This window comes from Gracilinanus agilis, chromosome 6 (assembly GCF_016433145.1).
Source record: "Gracilinanus agilis isolate LMUSP501 chromosome 6, AgileGrace, whole genome shotgun sequence".
Classification (NCBI taxonomy): Eukaryota; Metazoa; Chordata; class Mammalia; order Didelphimorphia; family Didelphidae; genus Gracilinanus; species Gracilinanus agilis.
In genome coordinates this window covers 289,631,470-289,649,638 of record NC_058135.1, presented here as the reverse complement: position 1 = coordinate 289,649,638, position 18,169 = coordinate 289,631,470, and the positions used below count along the sequence as shown (strand labels likewise).

General features: G+C 61.3%; 2 protein-coding genes across 3 annotated transcripts; one reads left to right on the top strand and one right to left on the bottom strand.

Annotated features, from left to right (window-relative positions):
* The first annotated feature begins 13 nt into the window (after positions 1–13).
* Positions 14–8,362, top strand: LOC123252789 (latent-transforming growth factor beta-binding protein 3). The gene is made up of 16 exons (XM_044682033.1): positions 14–164; positions 601–729; positions 824–946; positions 1,221–1,343; positions 1,440–1,562; positions 2,778–2,897; positions 3,180–3,308; positions 3,472–3,639; positions 4,416–4,499; positions 5,239–5,367; positions 5,733–5,870; positions 6,054–6,194; positions 6,667–6,828; positions 6,930–7,010; positions 7,283–7,414; positions 7,500–8,362. Exons 1-16 carry the CDS (start codon positions 14–16, stop codon positions 7,649–7,651), a joined length of 2,085 nt encoding a protein of 694 aa, XP_044537968.1. The 3' UTR covers positions 7,652–8,362.
* Positions 8,332–18,119, bottom strand: SCYL1 (SCY1 like pseudokinase 1). Of its 2 annotated transcripts, none has more exons than XM_044682376.1 (18): positions 17,960–18,119; positions 17,479–17,619; positions 16,866–16,988; positions 16,511–16,737; positions 16,238–16,328; positions 15,937–16,092; positions 13,174–13,332; positions 12,738–12,845; positions 12,097–12,210; positions 11,383–11,538; positions 11,115–11,303; positions 10,729–10,804; positions 10,462–10,632; positions 10,111–10,265; positions 9,349–9,411; positions 9,025–9,243; positions 8,760–8,841; positions 8,332–8,664 (listed from the first exon to the last, which is right to left on the bottom strand). In XM_044682376.1, exons 1-18 carry the CDS (start codon positions 18,077–18,079, stop codon positions 8,540–8,542), a joined length of 2,475 nt encoding a protein of 824 aa, XP_044538311.1. In that variant the 5' UTR covers positions 18,080–18,119; the 3' UTR covers positions 8,332–8,539. The 2 variants fall into 2 exon arrangements, with proteins under 2 accessions (XP_044538311.1, XP_044538312.1); XM_044682377.1 differs by having other exon boundaries at positions 9,025–9,240.
* Between the last annotated feature and the right edge of the window lie 50 nt (positions 18,120–18,169).

The following is an 18,169-nucleotide window of genomic DNA, read 5'->3' as shown; positions in this document are numbered from 1 at the left end:
CTCCAAGATCTTCATGCCTCGCCCTTTCCCAGATGTGAACGAGTGTGAGAACGAGCCCTGCGGAGTCGGGAAGGGCGTCTGCATGAACACCGGCGGCTCCTACAACTGTCACTGCAACCGGGGCTACCGGCTGCAAGTCACCCCCAGCGGCCGCTCCTGTGTGGGTAAGGGCCGGAGAGGCTGGGTCAGAGGCGGGGGTGGGTGGGGCCTAGGGTGGGGCTGGGAGGCGGGGCTGGAGTTCGGGGCGTGGCTGATAGACAGCAGGCTTTGGGGCGGGGCTTGTGGAAGGCAGAGCTTGGGGGTGTGGCGAATGAGCAGGAGGAGGCGGCTTGTGGAGTGCTGAGGGACCAAGTGGGCGGGGCTTAGATAAAGGTGGGCTCAGGGCGTAAGAAGGGGTGTGGCCTGGGGACGGAGCGCTTAGAGGCGGGCCTTGGGCAAATAAGATCCTGGGGGCGGAGCCTTCGGCTACGGAGGCCCTGGGCTTTGAGGGGTTCATTCTGCTGAAGGGGCAGGGCCTGTGGAAGGACTGGCTCTCATTGGGGCAAGCCTGGAGGGGCGGAGCTTGGAGCCTGGTCCCTTTCTTTTGCTTCCCCGGCTCAGACCTCAATGAGTGTGTGAAGCCCCATCTGTGCGGGGATGGCGGCTTCTGCATCAACTTCCCTGGGAACTACAAGTGTAGCTGCTACCCGGGCTATCGGCCCAAGCCGTCCCGGCAGCCACTTTGCGAAGGTAGGCCCGGGCTAGGGAGGAGACAGGCAGGGACACACACCATGGGCTGGCTGGCGCCCCCCACCCCCTCTCCAACGCTCCCTTCTCCCCGCAGACATCGATGAGTGCCGGGACCCCAGCTCATGCCCAGACAGCAAATGCGAGAACAAACCCGGCAGCTTCAAGTGCATCGCGTGTCAACCTGGATACCGGAGTCAGGGGGGCGGGGCCTGCCGGGGTGAGGGGCCAGGCGGGAGTCAGATCTGGGATGCAGGGCCTGGACCGTGGGAGAATCCCCTCCCCACCCCGCAGCCTCACTAGCCAGCTTCCCTGCCCTCAAGGGAGCTCCTTGGGCTCTGCCAGCCTATAGCGGCGAGAGGGCAGGCCTGAGCCTTCAGGCCAGGGCAGGAGATGGGCACAGTCACATGGTACTGGGGCTGGACAGGGATGGGGATGTGGCCTCAGTTCCTCTGGGCTGTCCGGCTCCTTCAACATCCCCTTTTCCCCCACAGACGTGGATGAATGCGCTGAGGGCAGCCCCTGCCAGCCTGGCTGGTGTGAAAACCTCCCAGGCTCCTTCCGCTGCACATGTGCCCAGGGCTATGCACCCGCCCCAGATGCCCGCAGCTGCCTGGGTGAGTGCCACTGGATGTGGGGGATGGATTTGGACAGCTTGGGGGCCCCCAAACTGGACACTGACCTCTGCCCCGCATCTCCTCGCCCCCCCGCAGATGTGGACGAGTGTGAAGCCGGGAACGTGTGTGAGCATGGTGTGTGCACCAACACCCCAGGCTCATTCCAGTGCCAGTGTCTCACGGGCTACCACCTCTCCCGGGACCGGAGCCGCTGCGAGGGTGAGGAGAGAAATTCCGGAGCCCTGCCAGCAGTTGCTAGGGGCCAAGATAGCTGACCCAAAGAGGGAGGGGAGGAGAGGAGGCTTAGTACCTGCTACAGTTTGCCTACTCATCAAAGGAAATGAGAGAAGCTCAGAAATGTGGACCTGCTCTGTCATTCAGTGTACTCTGAGGCCTCTCCCTGTTCTGACATCCTAAGTTCTTTTTGTTCTATGGAGATTCCCTGCTCTGTTTTCTAAGGTTCCTCTAGGCCAGGGGTCGGCAACCTTTTTGGCCAGTGAGAGCCATAAACGCCACATTTTTTAAATGTCATTTCGTAAGAGCCGTACAGTGCTCACAGTGTGCGCTCCTGTAACAGCGCCTGAAAAAAAATGGACCTTATGGCTCCTGCAGGAAGAGCCCTATCTGGCCCTCAAAAGAGAGCCATATGTTGCCGACCCCTGCTCTAGGCTGTAACATGCTAGGTTCTTGGTTCTTGTTTCTCTGAAGGAAGGATCTTCTCTGATCTGACATTCCATGCCCTATCTTCTAAGGACCTTCAAGGCTCCAACATTCTAGGCTCCCTGTTTTTTGTTCTGGGAGGGAAGGAACTTCTCTGATATGATATTCCACTCTGTCTTCTAAGGACTTTCTAGGCTCTGACATTCTAGATTCTAAGGAAGGTCCTTCTAGGTTCTGACATCCTGTGTTCTAAGGTTTTTAAGATCCTTCTCAACCTAGAAAAACCAGGTTCTAAGTTCCCTCCCAGATCTGATACTCTCTGACGTAGGGTGGCAGGGTATCCACTAGGGCCCCAAGCTGTCATCGCTGCCTCCTGGTGGCTGCCCCCTGACTCTGCTCTCCACCTCCTTTCCCCAGAGGTCCTAGGTCCTGTCCAGAGTTCCACTTCAGCATTTTTGAGGTGGGGGCTGTGTTCAGGATCTCACCCTGGGAGCTGAGGAAGGGAATGAAGGTTACACAGGCCTCTTGGAGATCACATCCTAGTAGCTTTGTGCTTTCTCCCCCTTTGTTGCTCCCTTTCAAGGCTGAAGGTCCAGGACAGTGACTGGTTGGTCAGACCAAGGTCTGATTCTTGCCCCTTTTTGGAGATCAGGCATGGACTTCCCAGGCTGAGTTCCTATCTAGGGTTAGGGGAGCCCTTGGGCCCTGTGGGAAAGCAGGACCTCAGAGCTCAGGACCCTTGAGTTCATTGGCTCCCTGGTTTCTATCCCCCAGACATCGATGAGTGTGACTTCCCAGCAGCCTGTATTGGAGGTGACTGCAGCAATACCAATGGTTCCTACCGATGCCTCTGTCCCCCAGGTCATCGCCTGGTGGGTGGCAGGAAATGCCAAGGTACCCACCTAGCGGGAGAAAGTGGGGCATTGAGAAATGGTAGCCGTGGCACCCTTTAGAACTCTTCAGGGCACCTAGTCTCCCCACAAAACCTCCACCACCCCATGGTTGTTGGATTTTTGATCCAAGTGAATTCTTAATCCCTGTTGGGTCTCCCAGAGATGCACCCGAGGCTAAGGGTCATGGCCTTAGTCTGAGGATAGGGAGGGGGCTTGGAGCCTGGGATGAAGATGCCCTGGGCCTTGGCCTCTGGGCATCATCCTAGTCCTTATCCTTGTCCAGACATAGACGAGTGTAGCCAGGACCCGGGGCTCTGTCTCCCCCATGGCACCTGTGAGAACGTGCACGGCTCTTACGTGTGTGTCTGTGATGAAGGCTTCACCCCGACGCACGACCAGCATGGCTGTGAGGGTGAGTGCCCCCCCTTCCACCCAGGGGCCCACCTCGATCCCTGTCCATGGGGGGCTGTCTTCCCCCTCGAGTCTCAGAGGCAGAGCAGCCCCAGAGCCCTGTTGTTTCTCCCTGGTTGCCTACGTCCGTGCTCTCTTCGCTGTCCCCTTCCCCCCCATTTCAGAGGCAGAGCAGCCCCACAACAAGAAGGAGTGCTACCTCAACTTTGATGACACCATCTTCTGCGACAGCGTCCTGGCCACTAATGTCTCCCAGCAAGAGTGCTGCTGCTCCCTAGGCGCTGGCTGGGGGGACCACTGTGAGATCTACCCCTGCCCTGTCTATAGCTCAGGTCAGAGCTGGGGCCTGCTGGGAGGCCGGGTCTGGGGAGGTAGGAGGACGGAGACACAGGGAGGAGAGCACGTGACTGCCTCAGAAGCCCTTGGTTCAAATCCTGCCTTCCTGATGCTTCCTTCCTTTGTGACCCTGGAGAAGGCACTAGACCTGTTTCCCCATCTGTAAGATGAAAGGGTTGCTCTGCATAGCTTCTGAGCTCCCTTCAGGTCCTAGAAGCAACCAGGTGTCTCAATGGATAGAACACTAGATCTGGAGTTAGGGGAAAGATCTGAGTTCAAATCCTGTTTTAGACACTGCTGTGTGATCCTAGGCAAATGATTTTTCCTTTCAGCCTCAGTTTCCTGATCTGTAAAATCAGGATAATAGGGCCTTCCTTACAGTTCTTATGAGGATCAAATGAAATAACATGTATAGCACTTTGAAAATCTTAAGGCACAATGTAATGGTTAGCTAAATGACCCTAAGATGCCATTTCTGCCGCATCTGGGGTTTTCTTGTCAGACACTGGAATGGCTACCATTTCGTTCTCCAGCTCATTTGACAGATGAGGAAACTGAGGCAAGTAGGGTGAAGTGACTTACCCAGAGTCACACAGCTAGGAAGTATCTGAGGCCAATTTTGAACCCAAGAGGAGTCTTCCTGACTCCAGGCTCAGGGAGCCACCTTGCTGCCCTCCCCCTAGGTAGGATTAGCTGATTAGCTTTGAACTGGGATACTGCAAGTAAGGCAGAGGCTCTTCATCACTTCCTCTCGGTTCCTCTCACCCAACAGCTGAATTTCATAGTCTCTGTCCGGATGGGAAAGGTTATATCCAAGAGAACAACGTCATCAACTATGGCATTCCAGCTCACCGGGGTAAGGAGCACTTCCCAGTCCTCCTACCCATTCATTGATTTCTGTTCCTCCAAGCAGCATTTAAGGAGGACCTGCTGTGTCCTGGCTGGCAAGCATTATTTCCTGTGTGCCAGGAAATGTTTGGACCTGGGGGTGCAGAAGCAAAAATGAAATCATCCCTGCCTTCAGGGAGCTTTTATTCCTGGGTGGTTGGGGGGGGGGGAGGCTCAAAATGTATACATAGATTCCTGTCTCTCTCTCTTCCCTCCCTCCCTCTCCCTCATTTCTGTCCCTCTGTCCCTCTCTCTGTCTCCCTCTCCCTCTGTCTCTGTCCCCTCCCTCTTTCTCTTTCTCTCTCATATATATGTATATAGTAGATTTCAGGGTGCAGGGAGAGCATTGACAACTGGGGGACCAGGAAATCCTTTCTGGAGAAGGTAGTGCTAGCATGGTGGCTTGAAGGGAGCGAGGATTTTATGAGGCAGAGGTGCCGAGGGAGGGCATTCCAGGCACGGGGTGCAGCCAGGGCAGATGCCTGGGAGTTGGAGGAAGAGCAAGAAGGCTGGTTTAATGAGGAGTTGATATCCTGGAAGGGACACAATGTGCCAGGAGAGTAGAAGGGTGAGCTGGCATCAGCAGGTAAAGAAGGGCCAACAGGGAGTGTGGAATGAATGGAGAAGCCCTTTGGCTGTGGGGCACAGGACAGCCTCGCCTTTCTCTCCCCTGGCCCCCGCTGAACCCTGCTGCTGGTCCCCTGCAGACATCGATGAGTGTGTGCTCTTTGGGGAGGAGATCTGCAAGGAAGGCAAGTGTGTCAACACACAGCCAGGCTACGAGTGTTACTGCAAACAAGGCTTCTACTACGATGGCAACCTGCTGGAGTGTGTGGGTGAGCCACTGGAGCCCTGCCAGCTGGGGCTTTGGACCCTTCACTCATGGAGGAGCCAATCCTCATCAGCCCAGATGGTCAGTCCCCTTTGGGACAGCCTTCCTCCCTCCTGGTTCTGCCTTGAAGTCCACAGCTAGTCCCCAGCCAGAGCCCCAAGGCCTGTCTCTATATCCCCGGTCCCCTCGCCCCGTGCTCAGAACCCTTCCCATTCCAGTTGTCCACTCTGGACATGTGCCTGGGTTTTCCCAGGGCCAGCAGCAGCCCAGGCAGGCTGGTCCATAGGCGTGAAGCTCTGAAGCTTGGAGGGGGAGGGCACAGGGGCTCCCCACTCAGACCATGCAGGTGCCCTCCTTGTCCCCATGCAGATGTTGATGAGTGTCTGGATGAGTCCAAGTGCCGGAACGGTGTGTGTGAGAACACCCGAGGCGGCTACCGCTGCTCCTGTACCCCTCCAGCAGAGTACAACCCGGCCCAGCGCCTGTGTCTGATCCCCGAAGAAATGGGTGAGGAGAGGGGCAGCGAGGGGGCTCAGTGGAGAGAGAGCTGAGCCCAGAGACAGGAGGTCTTGGGTTCCAGTCTGGCCTCAGACACTGCTGACTCTGGGCAAGTCACTTGACCCCCAGGGCTTCCCCCTTGCCCTCTTCTGCCCTGGGTGGGGGGGCTGGCACTGACTCCTCTGCTTGTAGACGTGGACGAGTGCCAGGACCCGGCAGCCTGCCAGCATGGCCGCTGCATTAACCTCCCCGGCTCCTTCCGCTGCGAGTGCCACCTGCCCTGGGTTCCAGGGCCCTCTGGACAGGACTGCCAGCTCCTGGAGAGCCCCGCAGGTGAGGCCCTGTGGTTGGCTCACTGCCTCATGCCAGCCTGGGTCACTGTCTTGTCATTCGTTCATTGTATGCAGGGGACAGGCCTCCCTGCCAACACTTCAGTTCACAAGGGCAAAGAGGGCCCAAGGATTTGGGGAGATCCAGGGGGAATACTGTAGGGGCATCCTGGAAGGCTTCTTGGAGGAGCGGGCATTTGTGTTGTGCTTTAAAGTAGGAGAGGAAATTCAAGCAAAGGAAGAATTCTAGACATTTAGAAACTGCTGAAGCAAAGGCCTGGTGAGGGGAAAGTACAGTGCAGACTTTGGGGAACAGTGGGCTTAGTTGGTGGGGGGGTCAGTAACCTGAGACAAAATCAGGGGGAGCCTGGTTCCTCTGTGGAGGGCCCTGAATGCCAGGCAAAGGCACAGGCCGGTGAACGTGGCCAGACGGAAAACCTTCTGAGGCTCAGCCTCCCTCTGGCTCTGCTCTCCAGACAGGCCCCAGGAGCGGAGGGACGTGTGCTGGGGCCAGCGAGGGGACGATGGGATGTGCGCGGGGCCCCTGGCCGGCCCTCTCCTGCCCTATGAGGAGTGCTGCTGCCGCCAAGGCCGAGGCTGGGGTGCCCAGTGTCGGCCCTGCCCACCCCGGGGGCCAGGTGAGCTCGAGGGAAAGGGGAGGGAGGGAGCCAAACACGGGCCCACGGGAAGGGCGGAGCTAGAAGGGTCTGCCGGCACTCAGACCCTCCCCTCCCCCCAGGACTTCAGTGCCCGAACTCCCAGAGCGAAAGTAACTCTTTTTGGGACGTGAGCCCCCTGTTCCTGGGGAAGCCCCACCGAGGTGAGTCGCCCCACCCCTGTCGCCCCCGCCCAGCTTCGGGGCTCGGGCCCACAGAGAAGTGGCCCAGGAGGCAGGGAGCTCTGGGTTCGAGTCCCTCCGCAGGCATTTGCGAGTGAGCTGTGCTGAGGAAGTCACTTCAGCTCTGTCAGTCTCAGTTTCCACGCCTGTAAAATGGGGAGAGTAATCCCGCCTGCCTCACAGGGCGTGAAAAGCGCTTCGCAGCCTGGGTAAATGTTAGCTCTTCTTGTCCTCGCCATCCCTCTCGGTCGCAGAAGAGGACAGTTCCGAGGAGGACTCGGACGAGTGCCGCTGCGTGAGCGGCCGCTGCGTGGCGCGCCCGGGGGGCGCGGTGTGCGAGTGTCCCGGCGGCTTCCAGCTCGACGCTTCCCGCACGCGCTGCTTGGGTGAGCCTGGGGGCGGGGCCGCGGGGCGGGGGCGGGGCCGCGCCCCTCCCCCACCCGGGTCTATTTCCTCCCGCCTCTCCCGCAGATATTGACGAGTGCCGCGAGCTGAACCAGCGGGGGCTGCTGTGCAAGAGCGAGCGCTGCGTCAACACGAGCGGCTCCTTCCGCTGCGCCTGCAAGGCCGGCTTCGTGCGCGTCCGGCCTCACGGGGCGTGCGTGCCCCAGCGCCGCCGCTGAGCCGCCCCGGCAGGCCCGCTGCCCGGTCTTGTACATAGCGGCCCGGGGAGGCCAGGTACGAGCCGCCCCCTGACATTCTGCGGCACCCGCCGAGGGACTCCTCCGGGGCCCAAAGGGACGTCCTGCCTGGAGCCGGCCCCTGCGGAGGGGCGTCTGACTGTGTGGACTCAGCCTGGCATGGTCCAGCCGGCCCCTCGCAGGGCCAGGAACCTGCACCAGGCTCTTAGGAGATTGTATCTTAGTAACCGGGACCGGGACCCCCGCTTCCTGCCCGCCCGCCCGCCCCGGTGTCGAGGGAGCCCAGGAGCCCCGCCGAGATAAAATTCACCCGTGTTTACCCTTCTTTGTCCCGCATGGTGGTGTTCTGGAAAGAGAAGCCAGTACTTTGGCCGAGGGGGCGGGAAGGGGGCAGTGGGAGCCCTGGGGCGGCACCTCCGGGGTGGTCTGGGAGCATCAGCCCGAGGCCACTTCTTTCCCCAAGAGGGAAGAGGAGGCAGCCAGCTCCTCAGGTGCCCCCTCTGGGGTAGCTGGCACTCTGGTACCCCCCCAGGCACTCCGGCCCCTCAGATGCCCCCTCTGGGGTAGCTGGCACTCCGGCCCCTTTGGTACCCCCCCAGGAGGCACTCTGGTCCCTCAGGTACCCCCCCAGGAGGCAGGAAGCAGCTGCCACAATCTGGCACTCCCAGGACTTGAAATAAAATGTATTCCGGCTCTGATTCTGTACAGGGGAGACGGGCCCTGGGGCGGGCCTGGGGGCTCGCACATGGTTTGTACAATAAATACACGGGTGACGGCAGGGAGGCAGGAGCGCTGGCGGGCCTGCACGGGCGTCCCCTGCTCTGTCCTTGGCTCTGAGGAGGTGCTCTGAAGGAGGCCGGGGCTCGGGGGTCAGTCCAGCTTCCGCGCCCCCAGCTTCATGGGCCCCTTGGCCGCCTTCTTCTCTGCCCGCTTGGCCTCCATCTCTCTCTTCCTCTCTTCTCTCTTCTTTCGAGCGAGCTCGGCCTTGGCCTGTCCTGGGAGAGCACAACATGGGGAGCAGGTGGTTAGTGGGGGCTCTGGGGAGCCACCCCCAGGGAAGGGCACAAGCAAAGGGAAAGAGGGGACCTACTGCTCTCCGACTCCAGGGTCCCCCAGTTCTCCTCAGTCCCCCAGTCCCCAGACGCTTCTGTGCTCCAGGAATCTGAATTTCGCTAAAAAGTGAAGAGAAGGCGGTCAGGGGCCCCCTAAGGCTGTCGGGGGCCTGATTTTCACCGCTGTCCCACCTTGCCCTCCTCCCAGCATCCCCATCACCTGGCTCTTTCCTGGCCCCCCAAGACTAGGCAGCCCCCCGTGCCAGGCAGGCCTCCCCACCAAAGCTAGGCAGCCCCCCTTACCTGGGTGCTGGCGGCCAGACGAGGTGCCAGGGCTGAGAAGGGATCGGCCTTCTCGCCGGTCTCCGTCCCACCCCAGTTGTACTCACTGGCCAGCTTGGTGCCCTCGGGGGGCAGTGATTTGGGGGGCTGTGACTCCTGCCAGCCCTGGTCCCAGGAGCCTTCGGTCTCCCAGCTGCTCCAGTCGGACTCGGGAGGCTTCTGAGAGGGGCTGCTGGCCTGCTATGGGAGAAGGTTGGAGAGGCTGGAGGTGCCGGGGCCCCTGGCCCACCCGGACGTGGGGGACTCGCTTCCAGGCCCCGCACCCCCCCAGGGCCCGGGGCTCACCCTCCTCGCCTGATGCTCCCTATCGCTGCTGCTCCAGTCCTCCCGCTGCGCCTCTCCTTCTTGCTGCAGAGGAAGGGGCAGGGGGTGAGGCCGAAGATCCAAGAGAAATGGGGGAGGGGGCCAGGCCTGGAGACCAGGTGACCCTGGACAAGTCGCTGCCCCACTGCCCTGCCCTTCTGCCTTGGGACCAAGCCTTGGGTAAGGGGCTAAGAGAAGAGAGCCAGGTTGGGCCCACGTTAGCACCTCCGAGCTGTGTGTGAGCCACCCGGGCAAGAGGTGGGAAGTTCAGGAGAAGGTGCTGCCTCCCTCTTCCTGTCCTCCAGGATTTATCAGCTAGTGGGGGAGACAGACAGGCCCAGAGCCAGATTCTTGGGGCCAGAGAGCAGAGACTGACTGAGCACTTTACAAATAGTGGCTGGGGGGGGGGGGGTGGCACATTGTTCTTATCCCCATTTTACAGATGAGGAAACAGAGGCAAGCAGGATGAAATGACTTGTTCAGGGTCACCCAGTTGGGATGTGTCTGAGGCTGAATTTGAACTCGGGGCTTCCTGCCTCCAGGCCCAGCACTCTGGGTACCCTGGCCTTGGGGGTGGGGAGAAGTTGGCTGAAGAAAGGATGCTAGCAAGAGGGGAGGCGGGGAAGTAGAATGGGGGGGCTCTGCACCCTAACAGCCTCACTGCCCAAAGGCAGGGGTGCCCTCCAGGAGGCTCTGGTCCAAGTTGGGGGGCCAAGGAAGAATCCCAGGGAGGAGCCCACTGACCTCCAGGCTGCCCCAGTCTTCGTCATCCCACCGGTCGGCAGAGCCCTCCTCTTCCTCTTCCTCATCCTCGTCCTCCCCTCTGGGGTCCCACGGACCTGAGGTCACAGGGGGGGCCTGGGCAGGGGCAGCGGAGGCTGCGGCTGCTGCGGGGGGACCTGGGGGAATGGGAAAGGGGGCACGTCAGCACCCACCAGCCTCCTCGGGGGGCCCAGATTCCCCACGTGCCCGTCACTGATGAGGGAGAAGCTAGACCCTCGCTGGGTCCTCGGGGCATCGACGCAGGGGACGAGTGGGCGCTCCGGCTGCCACTTCTGTGCCCACCGAGGGCCCTGGAGCAGCCCCCAGACTCACCTTCAGAGGGCGGCCTGAGGGGGGCGTCGCTGGCCGGGGGGCTGTCGGGGGCTGCGGGGTTGGCTCGGATCAGCTTGGACGTGAGGGAGGAGACGCCGGTCACTGCCCAGCCAGCCCAGCTCGCGGCGGTGGCCCCCGGCCTGGGGCTCGAGACTCTGTGCACGTCCTTCTCTGGGGGAAGAGAGGCCCCGCGGGGGCCGGGAGGGTGAGGTCCCGGGGAAGGGCTCCCCAAGGCTGGGGGTGTCTACACCACCAGGGGAGACTCACCCATTTCCTCCAGCTGGGCCGGGTCTTCAGACACGGACTCGAGTTTGGTCAGGAAGCTCCGGATGGCCTTGAAAGCCTGCGGAGGCGGGAGGAGGGCGTGCTGAGGCCCAGGGGAACCCCGGGAGAAGTGGGGAGCCAGTGTGTGGCTGGAGGGCTCCGTCTCCTAATCCATACGACGGGGCACAGGGTCGTCCGGGGGCTCGAGACCCCCAGGGGCTGGGTTCTAATCCTGCCCGAGTCCCCTTCGGCCCGATCCAGGAAAGCCCCTTCTGGCTCGGCGTCCCCGGCCCGGCCCTTCGCCTCTCAGGCCCGTTTCCCTGTCTGCACGGGCAGGCCCGGGCTCGGCTCCCCCCCCCACCCCAGGCCGGGCCGCCGGGGAGCCTCACCTGCTCGCGGACGGTCTTCTCGGGGTCGACGGTGAGGGCGGCCAGGACGGGCAGGATCTTGTGGGCGCAGTCGTGCATGGAGTACAGGTTGTGGGTGGCGGCGAAGCCCAGCACGCCGGCCGCCCTCGAGGGGGCGAAGGGGTCCCTGGTGGCCCGGCTGAAGGCCGACGTGAGGACGCGCTGCCTGGTCTGAGGGAGAGGACGGGGCGGTGAGCGGCTCCGGCCGGCGGCCCCTCCTGCCCGCTCCGGGGCCCGGGGCCCGACTCACACTGGCGCTGAGGTAGGGGCCGATCTTGCCCAGGCACACGGTGGTGTTGCAGCGGATGGGGCCCTGCTCGTCCTTGGCCTGCAGCCTGGCGAAGTGCTTCATCAGCTCCACGTTCAGATTCTGCTCGCTCAGCTTGGGGGCCAGGAGCAGCATGGACTGCGGGGAGGGGGGGGCTCGGACCTTTCCAGGACCCCCGGGCCCCCATCGCCCCCCGAGAGCACCCTGCAGCCAGAGGGGCCCCCCGCCATCTGCCTGCCTCCGCCGGGACCCAGACCAAGCACCACAGGCAGGAAGAGGAGGGATTTGAATCCAGAGCCTGGCACCCCCGTGCCTGGGCTCCTGCCACCTTGCTGCAGTCAGAGGGCCCCGGGCACCCCTCTGTCCTGCCCCCAGACCCAGAGAAGAGAGTCCGCCGCCAGCCCGCCCCTCCCCAGCCTCCTCCCGGGCTCCCAGGAAAGGCCCCCTTAGAGGGCCCTCCCAGGGCGGCCAAACGCTCTGGCCAGAGATGGGCAGGACTCGGGAGAGAGAGAGCTGCGGAGCTCGGCCCAGGCGGACTCCTTTTTACAGATGGGGAAGTCGAGGCTGAAGGAGATCTGTAGGAGGCCCCACACGAGAGGGAGGCAGGGCCGAGCTCCCGACGCAGCCCCCAGCCCCGGCCCGGCCCCAGCCCCAGCCAACCCCCAGGTGGCCCGTGCTCAGCCCCAGCCCATCCACCTTGACGGTCTGCTCGCGGATGGCAGGGTTGGTGTCCAGGAAGCCGTGGACAACATGGGGGAAGATCTGGGTGTTGACCGTCGGCTCATTGAGGTACTGAATGAACTGCTCCATCTGTGCCACGGGGGGAAGGCGCGTGAGGCCCAGGGCCAGGGCCAGGCAGTGCCACCCACGTGGTGACCGGGGGCAGGACGTCTGGGCTCTGCCAAGTCACGGCCGTGCCCTCTACCAGGGTGCCCCTTTGCCTTCTCTCTTCTCTAGCACTAACAGAAAGGGCTTCGGGTACCCTCGTCTGTTCGTTCAGTCCTGAGGCCTTCTTTGCCTCAGTTTCCCCAGCTAGTCCACAAGCTACAAAGACCGTCAGGCAGGATTCCTCTCCTGCCAGTTGTTCTCCTTCTGGCCAACAAAAAATGCCGGGCCTTTGCCGCATGGGCTTCCCTCCTGGGGTCATTCCTACGACACCTCCATGGGCTGCAGGACCACATGAGACCAAGGGTGGCCTTCCTCCTCCTTCTCCTCCTCAGGAGGAAGAAGAGGACGAGGAGGACGAGGAGGAGGAGCTGAGCTGGTCCTGAGACTCCCAGACTCACAGTCTCGGCCAAGACCCGTCCCTGCCCCGGAGCCGGCAGAGAAGCACCCACCTGCTGCAGTAAACGGATGCGCATGGCACGGTCTGTGGAGGAGAACATCTTCACCACGACTGGGATGATCTTCTGCTGGTACTCTTCGGCGTTGAGGAACTTCCCCACCTGCAAGAGAAGAGAGCCCAGAGGCGCCCTCCTGCCGTCACGCTCTGGGGAGAAAGTCAGCTTGGGAACTTGGTGGCGGAGGGGGCCCTGGGCAGAGGGGGGCCCCTGGGTGGCAGAGGGGGGCCCCTGGGTGGCAGAGGGGGGCCCCTGGGTGGCAGAGGGGGGCACCTGGGCAGAGAGGGGCACCTGGGTGGCAGAGGGGGGCACCTGGGTGGCAGAGGGGGGCCCCTGGGTGGCAGAGGGGGCACCTGGGTGGCAGAGGGGGGCACCTGGGTGGCAGAGGGGGGCACCTCTGCTCCTCCCCCTCCGGGGAGGAGGCTTAGCTCACCTTGAAGAGGGGGGTGAGGATGACTGCTCCGGCACTGCCATATTCGAAGGCGGTCAGCAGCTGGGGCAGGATCTTGTGCCGGCAGAAGTCCTCGGGGAAGGAGTCCAGATTCTTGCTCAGCTCCTGGAAGAATTTCTGCTTCTCGGCAGGTTCTTTGATCTACAAGAGTGGGGGGTGGGACAGAGGTGGGTCAGCCCCACGTCACCTGCGAGAAGGAATCGCAGCATCTCAGAGGAAGGGGATTTGGGGTCACCCAGTCGAATCCACACCCAAGCAGGAATTCCTGCTCAAACCTCTGCTGAGGAAGAACCTCCCAGGCCCCTCGGGGATAGCTCTGATTGGTGGGAAGTTTGGTTTTTTCCCCGACATCAAAGCCAAATATGCCTCTTTCCAACGTGCACTCATCGCTGTGGTTCTGCTCCTCAGAGCCCAGCAAGCCCGGCGGGCCCCTTCTTCCACAGGACGAGCCCGAGGCGATGACGCTCCCCCGTGCGGCTCCTCTTCTCATCCAACCAAGTTCCTTGGCTGTTCTCCAGGCCCTTCTCCGGGCCAGCCGCCGGCTCATCAGTGTCTTCCCTAAAACGTGGCCCTCGGAACTAGACCCAATATTCCCCTCGAGGTGGCCTGCCCGGTGCCTCTCCTCCTGGGCTCCCTGGGCCTCCTCCTCGGACTCACTCGGATTCCCCCCCCCCCCCCGGATCCATCCTCCTCCTGAGAAAACATTCATTTTCCGGGGTGCCCGCTGGGAGGTCGCGAGATGCTCCCAAGTGAACCGCCCGCGCTCGATCGCCTAAAGAGCGAGCGCCAGTGCAGAGGTTTCCCGGCCAAACGAGGGCTGGAGGGGCCGCCAGGACAAAGCAAATCCCCTTCTAGGCCTGCCTTCTTCACTGAGGAAGGGGACGGCCGGGAGGGGGAAGCGTTTAGAACGAAACTTTTTTTTTAATGATTATTTCAAAAATGTTCACATGCCCCTGGGGAATACTGAATGAAATCAATAATAATAATAAAATGTTGAAGGTTACGGCTTTCTTTAAGGACAAAATCGGTGTCACTAGGATAAGAGAAAGTGACGGCTGAGAAATCTTGGCATCCAACGTCCCAAATAAAAGCCTGACATTATGTACGGAAAAGTAACCCAGACGTAAATCTAAGAGCCAATCCCAGCTCACAAATGATCGGAGGCGGTCCGGCGGTACCGTGGCCAAGCACTGGGCCTCGGACGCTTACTAGCTAGGTGACCCTGGGTAAGTCTCTCCAGCCATCTGCCTCCATTTCCTCACCTGTAAAGTGGGCTTAGCAGTAGTCCCTACCTCCCTGCCTCCGAGAGACCTCCCTGCCTCCAGAGCAGCTGTGAGCATCAGATGAGATAATGCAGAAAGCTTTGGGCACAGGGCTGGGCACAAAGCAGGCGCTTCATAAATAGATGCTCGTCCCTCCCCCCTTCCAAAAAGAAGAAATGAAAACCATCAATAACCACAGGAACAACGTTCCAAATCAATACAACATGCAAGACGATAACGTAACAAAAACGCGAGATTCCTTTTATGTCACACACGGAAGGGCTGTAGGGAAAACAACATGGGAAGAAAGAGCTGGCTGCAGGTGCGAAGGTCTGGGTTCGAGTCCTGTCCCGAATCACCTCTGACAATCTCCAAGTCCCGGAGGATGACGGATTTACATTTCCCCCGGGCGCCCCCTCTGATGGTGGCAGCCCAATCAGGGCCAGGCCCCGGGCTAAGAAGCCCTTTTCTTTACAAACACATTTCGCCACTGATGAGTGATAAATAGACCTCTTGGTAAGTACAGAATATGGACGATATACCGCAGTCTAGAATCATAAAATCGTTTATGGACCATCCATGGAGCTCTGAACTGGCCCGGCTTTCCAGCAAAATAATTTGGCATCGCAGCAGCTAGGTAGCCCCATGGGTAGAGTGCCAGGCCTAGCGTCAGGAGGACCTGGGTTCAAATCTGGCCTCCCACACGGATACCCTGGGCAAGTCACTAACCCCCCTCGCCTAGCCCTTACCGCTCTTCTGCCTTGGAACCCAAACACAGCATTGATTCCAAGATGGAAGGGAAGGACTGAAAAACCAAAGCGCAAACAGCTGCTCCTGCGCTCAGGCCCTCGCCTGGGACAGCAGAAGGACGGACATCTTTGGAGTCAAAGGCGGTCGCAGGCGAGCCATCATGTCCTTCCCAACCCATTACGGGTTTTCCTGGCAGACATATTGGCATGACTGGCCATTTCCTTCTCCAGTACATTTTACAGAGGAGGAAAGTGAGGCAAAGAGGGTGAAGTGACTTGTCTAGGGTCACCCAGCTAGGAAGTGCCTCAGGCTAGATCTGAACTCAGACATGGCCTGCTGTCCACTTGTACCCCCTAACTGCCCTTTGGGACCAAAGGCTCTAGAGTCAAATCCTATCCCTGAATTACCCTGAAAAATCATTTCCCCCTCATGGGCCTCCGTTTCCTCATCTGTAAATGAGGGGGTTGGGCCAGATGACCTCTCTCTCTGCTCCCTGCCAACCATCTGGTTCTTTTTCCAGCCCCGTTCCTCGTCAGAAGCAGACTCTGCATCGGGAGGTTGGCCCCCCACTCCCTCAGAAGGGCTCAGGGATGCCCAGGCTCATTCTGTCTCTTTCTGTGCCCACAGGGCAGGTAGGAGCCCTGGAAGCCAGGATTTCTACCCAGGTTGTGAGTGTGCGTGAGGGCGAGCAGTGGGGTCCAGGGGCTCCAGGCCCCCCTGTTCTGGGGCTCACCTGGATCTCCTCAAGGAAGAGGTTGGTCTCCACAAAGCTGTTGCACATGAAGCCACCGGAGGCCCGGCAGTTCTGCAGGAAGCGGGACGGATTGGGGCGCACCCGGGGGTTGGCCCCCACCAATTCACAGTAATGAGGAACCAGAGACTTTGGAATCTGAAAGAGAGGCAGGCAGGAGGCGGGTCTCAGGGGCTGAAGGAGGTGGGTGGCAGCAGGGCAAAGAGAGCCTGAGAAGACCCAGGGGCCCAGGGCTGGAGGGAGCACCCTGGGGGCTGGGGAACAACAGGGCCTGGAGACTCACCTTCCCCAGGGAGCGCAGGGAAGAGGCCCGGGCCAGGGGGCCATTGAACACCTCCCAGATCAGACAGCCCAGTCTCCACATGTCAGCTGACCTGCGTTGACCCAAAGACAGGACTCAGGGGGCCCCCGGGGCCTCACCACTCTGGGCCAGGCAGCACCAGGGCTCCCTACTCTTGCCCTGCGGGGCAGGAACAAGGGGGCAGTACCCTGTCCACCAGCATCTCTGGGCTCCCTGGACGGGGGGGTACCCTCCTGCCCCGACCGCCAGGCTCACCATTTCTCCCCAACACTTTTGCTGCTGCTGTCCGTCATCTCAGGGGGGTCATAGCGTTCCAGGTCAGGGATCCCCTTGCGGGGGGGATCCCCATTGTCTCCCTGGGCTGAGTACATGTAATCCAGGCCCCCCAGCTTCCACTCCCCGGCTCGATCCACGAAGACGGCCGCCGTACACACATTGTTGTGAATGAGGCTGCAGTCGTTAACCAGGAAGCTCAGGGCTTTCTGTGGGGACGAGGTCAGGCTGGGGGCCCGGCTCGGGAGGCTGGGCACCACCCCATCCAGCGGGCAGTAGCCCTCCTTCGCCACCCCCAAAGGGGGAGCGGAGAGGGATCCGGGCCTCTGGTGCTCACCACAATCTGATGCAGCCCCCACGAGATCTCCAGCTCGCTCAGGCCCCCCGTCTCTGCTTTCAACTTCAGGTATGTCCGCAGCGGGGTCACAGGCTCAGTCACCACATGAAGGCATTTGTCTGTCTGGTGGAAGGGCCAAGAGGTGGGTCAGTACCAGGCTGAGGCGGAGGGGAAGGTGGAGACAGCCAGGTCAGGGGTGCAGGGCTAAGGCGAGAGGAAAGAACTGACTGAGGGGGATACTGTGGATGGGGGTTGGGGGGGGGAGGCCCGAATCCCAAAGACAGAGGAGGAAACCAAGGTGATCCATTAGAAAGAAGGCTGAATGGTGGAGCCAAGAGGAGCCAAGTTAAATCTCCCTATGACCTTGAACAAGTCCCCTTCCCTCTCTGGACCTCAGTTTCCTCATCTGTAAGTAAGGAGGTTCAGCCTGGATAATCATTAAAGTCTTTCACCTCCAAAGCTTAGGGCCTTATGGGAAAGGAAGGGATGAAGTTAGCTGCCAGGGCAGAGAGGGAACAGGTAAGGAAGGGTGAGAAGGGGAAACTGAGGAAAGGGGCGATTTCCCAAGGGCAGGGGCTCAGAGGGGAAGGGGGTGCATCCTGGGCCAGCCTACCTCCAGCCCATCGAGATATGCCAGGATGTTGGGGTGCCGCAGGGTTTTGAGCCGCTTGAAGGCTGCCTTGGCCACCAGCGTTTGCTCCTCCTCCCCAGGCTTGGCCTCATATACAAACACGGACACAGCATTTCCTGTAGCCTGTGGGGAAGTGCGGGCTGGTGGGGGGACCGAGAGCTTGGGGGTCCCTTGGCCCACTCTGAGGGGCTGCTTCTTGCTTTCCCCAACCAGCCCCGGGGGACACGTGGGAGGCCTGGGAGGGCAGGGCCTCTGCCCCCCACAGAACCCCTGTGGGGGGGTCAACCCGACCCCTCCCAGCCGGACCTTCCCCCTAGGGCTGCTTAGGGCCTAGGGGGCCACGTCAGGCCGGGAGAGCCGGAGGCGGGCCGGGGGCGGGGCCGGGGCTGGCCGGCTCCGGCCGCTCGGGCTCTGGCTGCGGCCTGCTCAGCTCCGCTGGGCTCCCGCTCCCCGGCCCCGTCACCTTCTTCTTGCCGCGATGCAGCGCCCACAGCCCGGGCCCCGGCGCGCCGCCGCCCTCGGGGGGCTCTGGGCTCAGCTCGTACGGAAAGTCCCGAATTGGGTCCCGGGAGAAGAACCACATCGTCCGCCCGGCCCTGGTTCAGGTCCCGGCTTCGCTCAGGCTCAGGCTCCGGCTCCGGCTCCGGCTCCGGCTCCGACTCAGCCCGGGCCC

What these genes read in the sequence shown, in the direction of transcription:
- SCYL1 (XM_044682376.1), bottom strand. Translation starts at nt 18,079, where the DNA reads ATGTGGTTCTTCTCCCGGGACCCAATTCGGGACTTTCCGTACGAGCTG. An exon ending in TCTTCCTTGAGGAGATCCAG is followed by an intron (nt 13,333 to 15,936) that starts GTGAGCCCCAGA and finishes CCACTCTTGTAG; the next exon opens with ATCAAAGAACCTGCCGAGAA. An exon ending in GCATCCGTTTACTGCAGCAG is followed by an intron (nt 12,211 to 12,737) that starts GTGGGTGCTTCT and finishes CCCGTGGCACAG; the next exon opens with ATGGAGCAGTTCATTCAGTA.
- LOC123252789 (XM_044682033.1), top strand. Translation starts at nt 14, where the DNA reads ATGCCTCGCCCTTTCCCAGATGTGAACGAGTGTGAGAACGAGCCCTGC. An exon ending in CCGGCAGCCACTTTGCGAAG is followed by an intron (nt 730 to 823) that starts GTAGGCCCGGGC and finishes TTCTCCCCGCAG; the next exon opens with ACATCGATGAGTGCCGGGAC. An exon ending in TCTGATCCCCGAAGAAATGG is followed by an intron (nt 5,871 to 6,053) that starts GTGAGGAGAGGG and finishes CTCTGCTTGTAG; the next exon opens with ACGTGGACGAGTGCCAGGAC.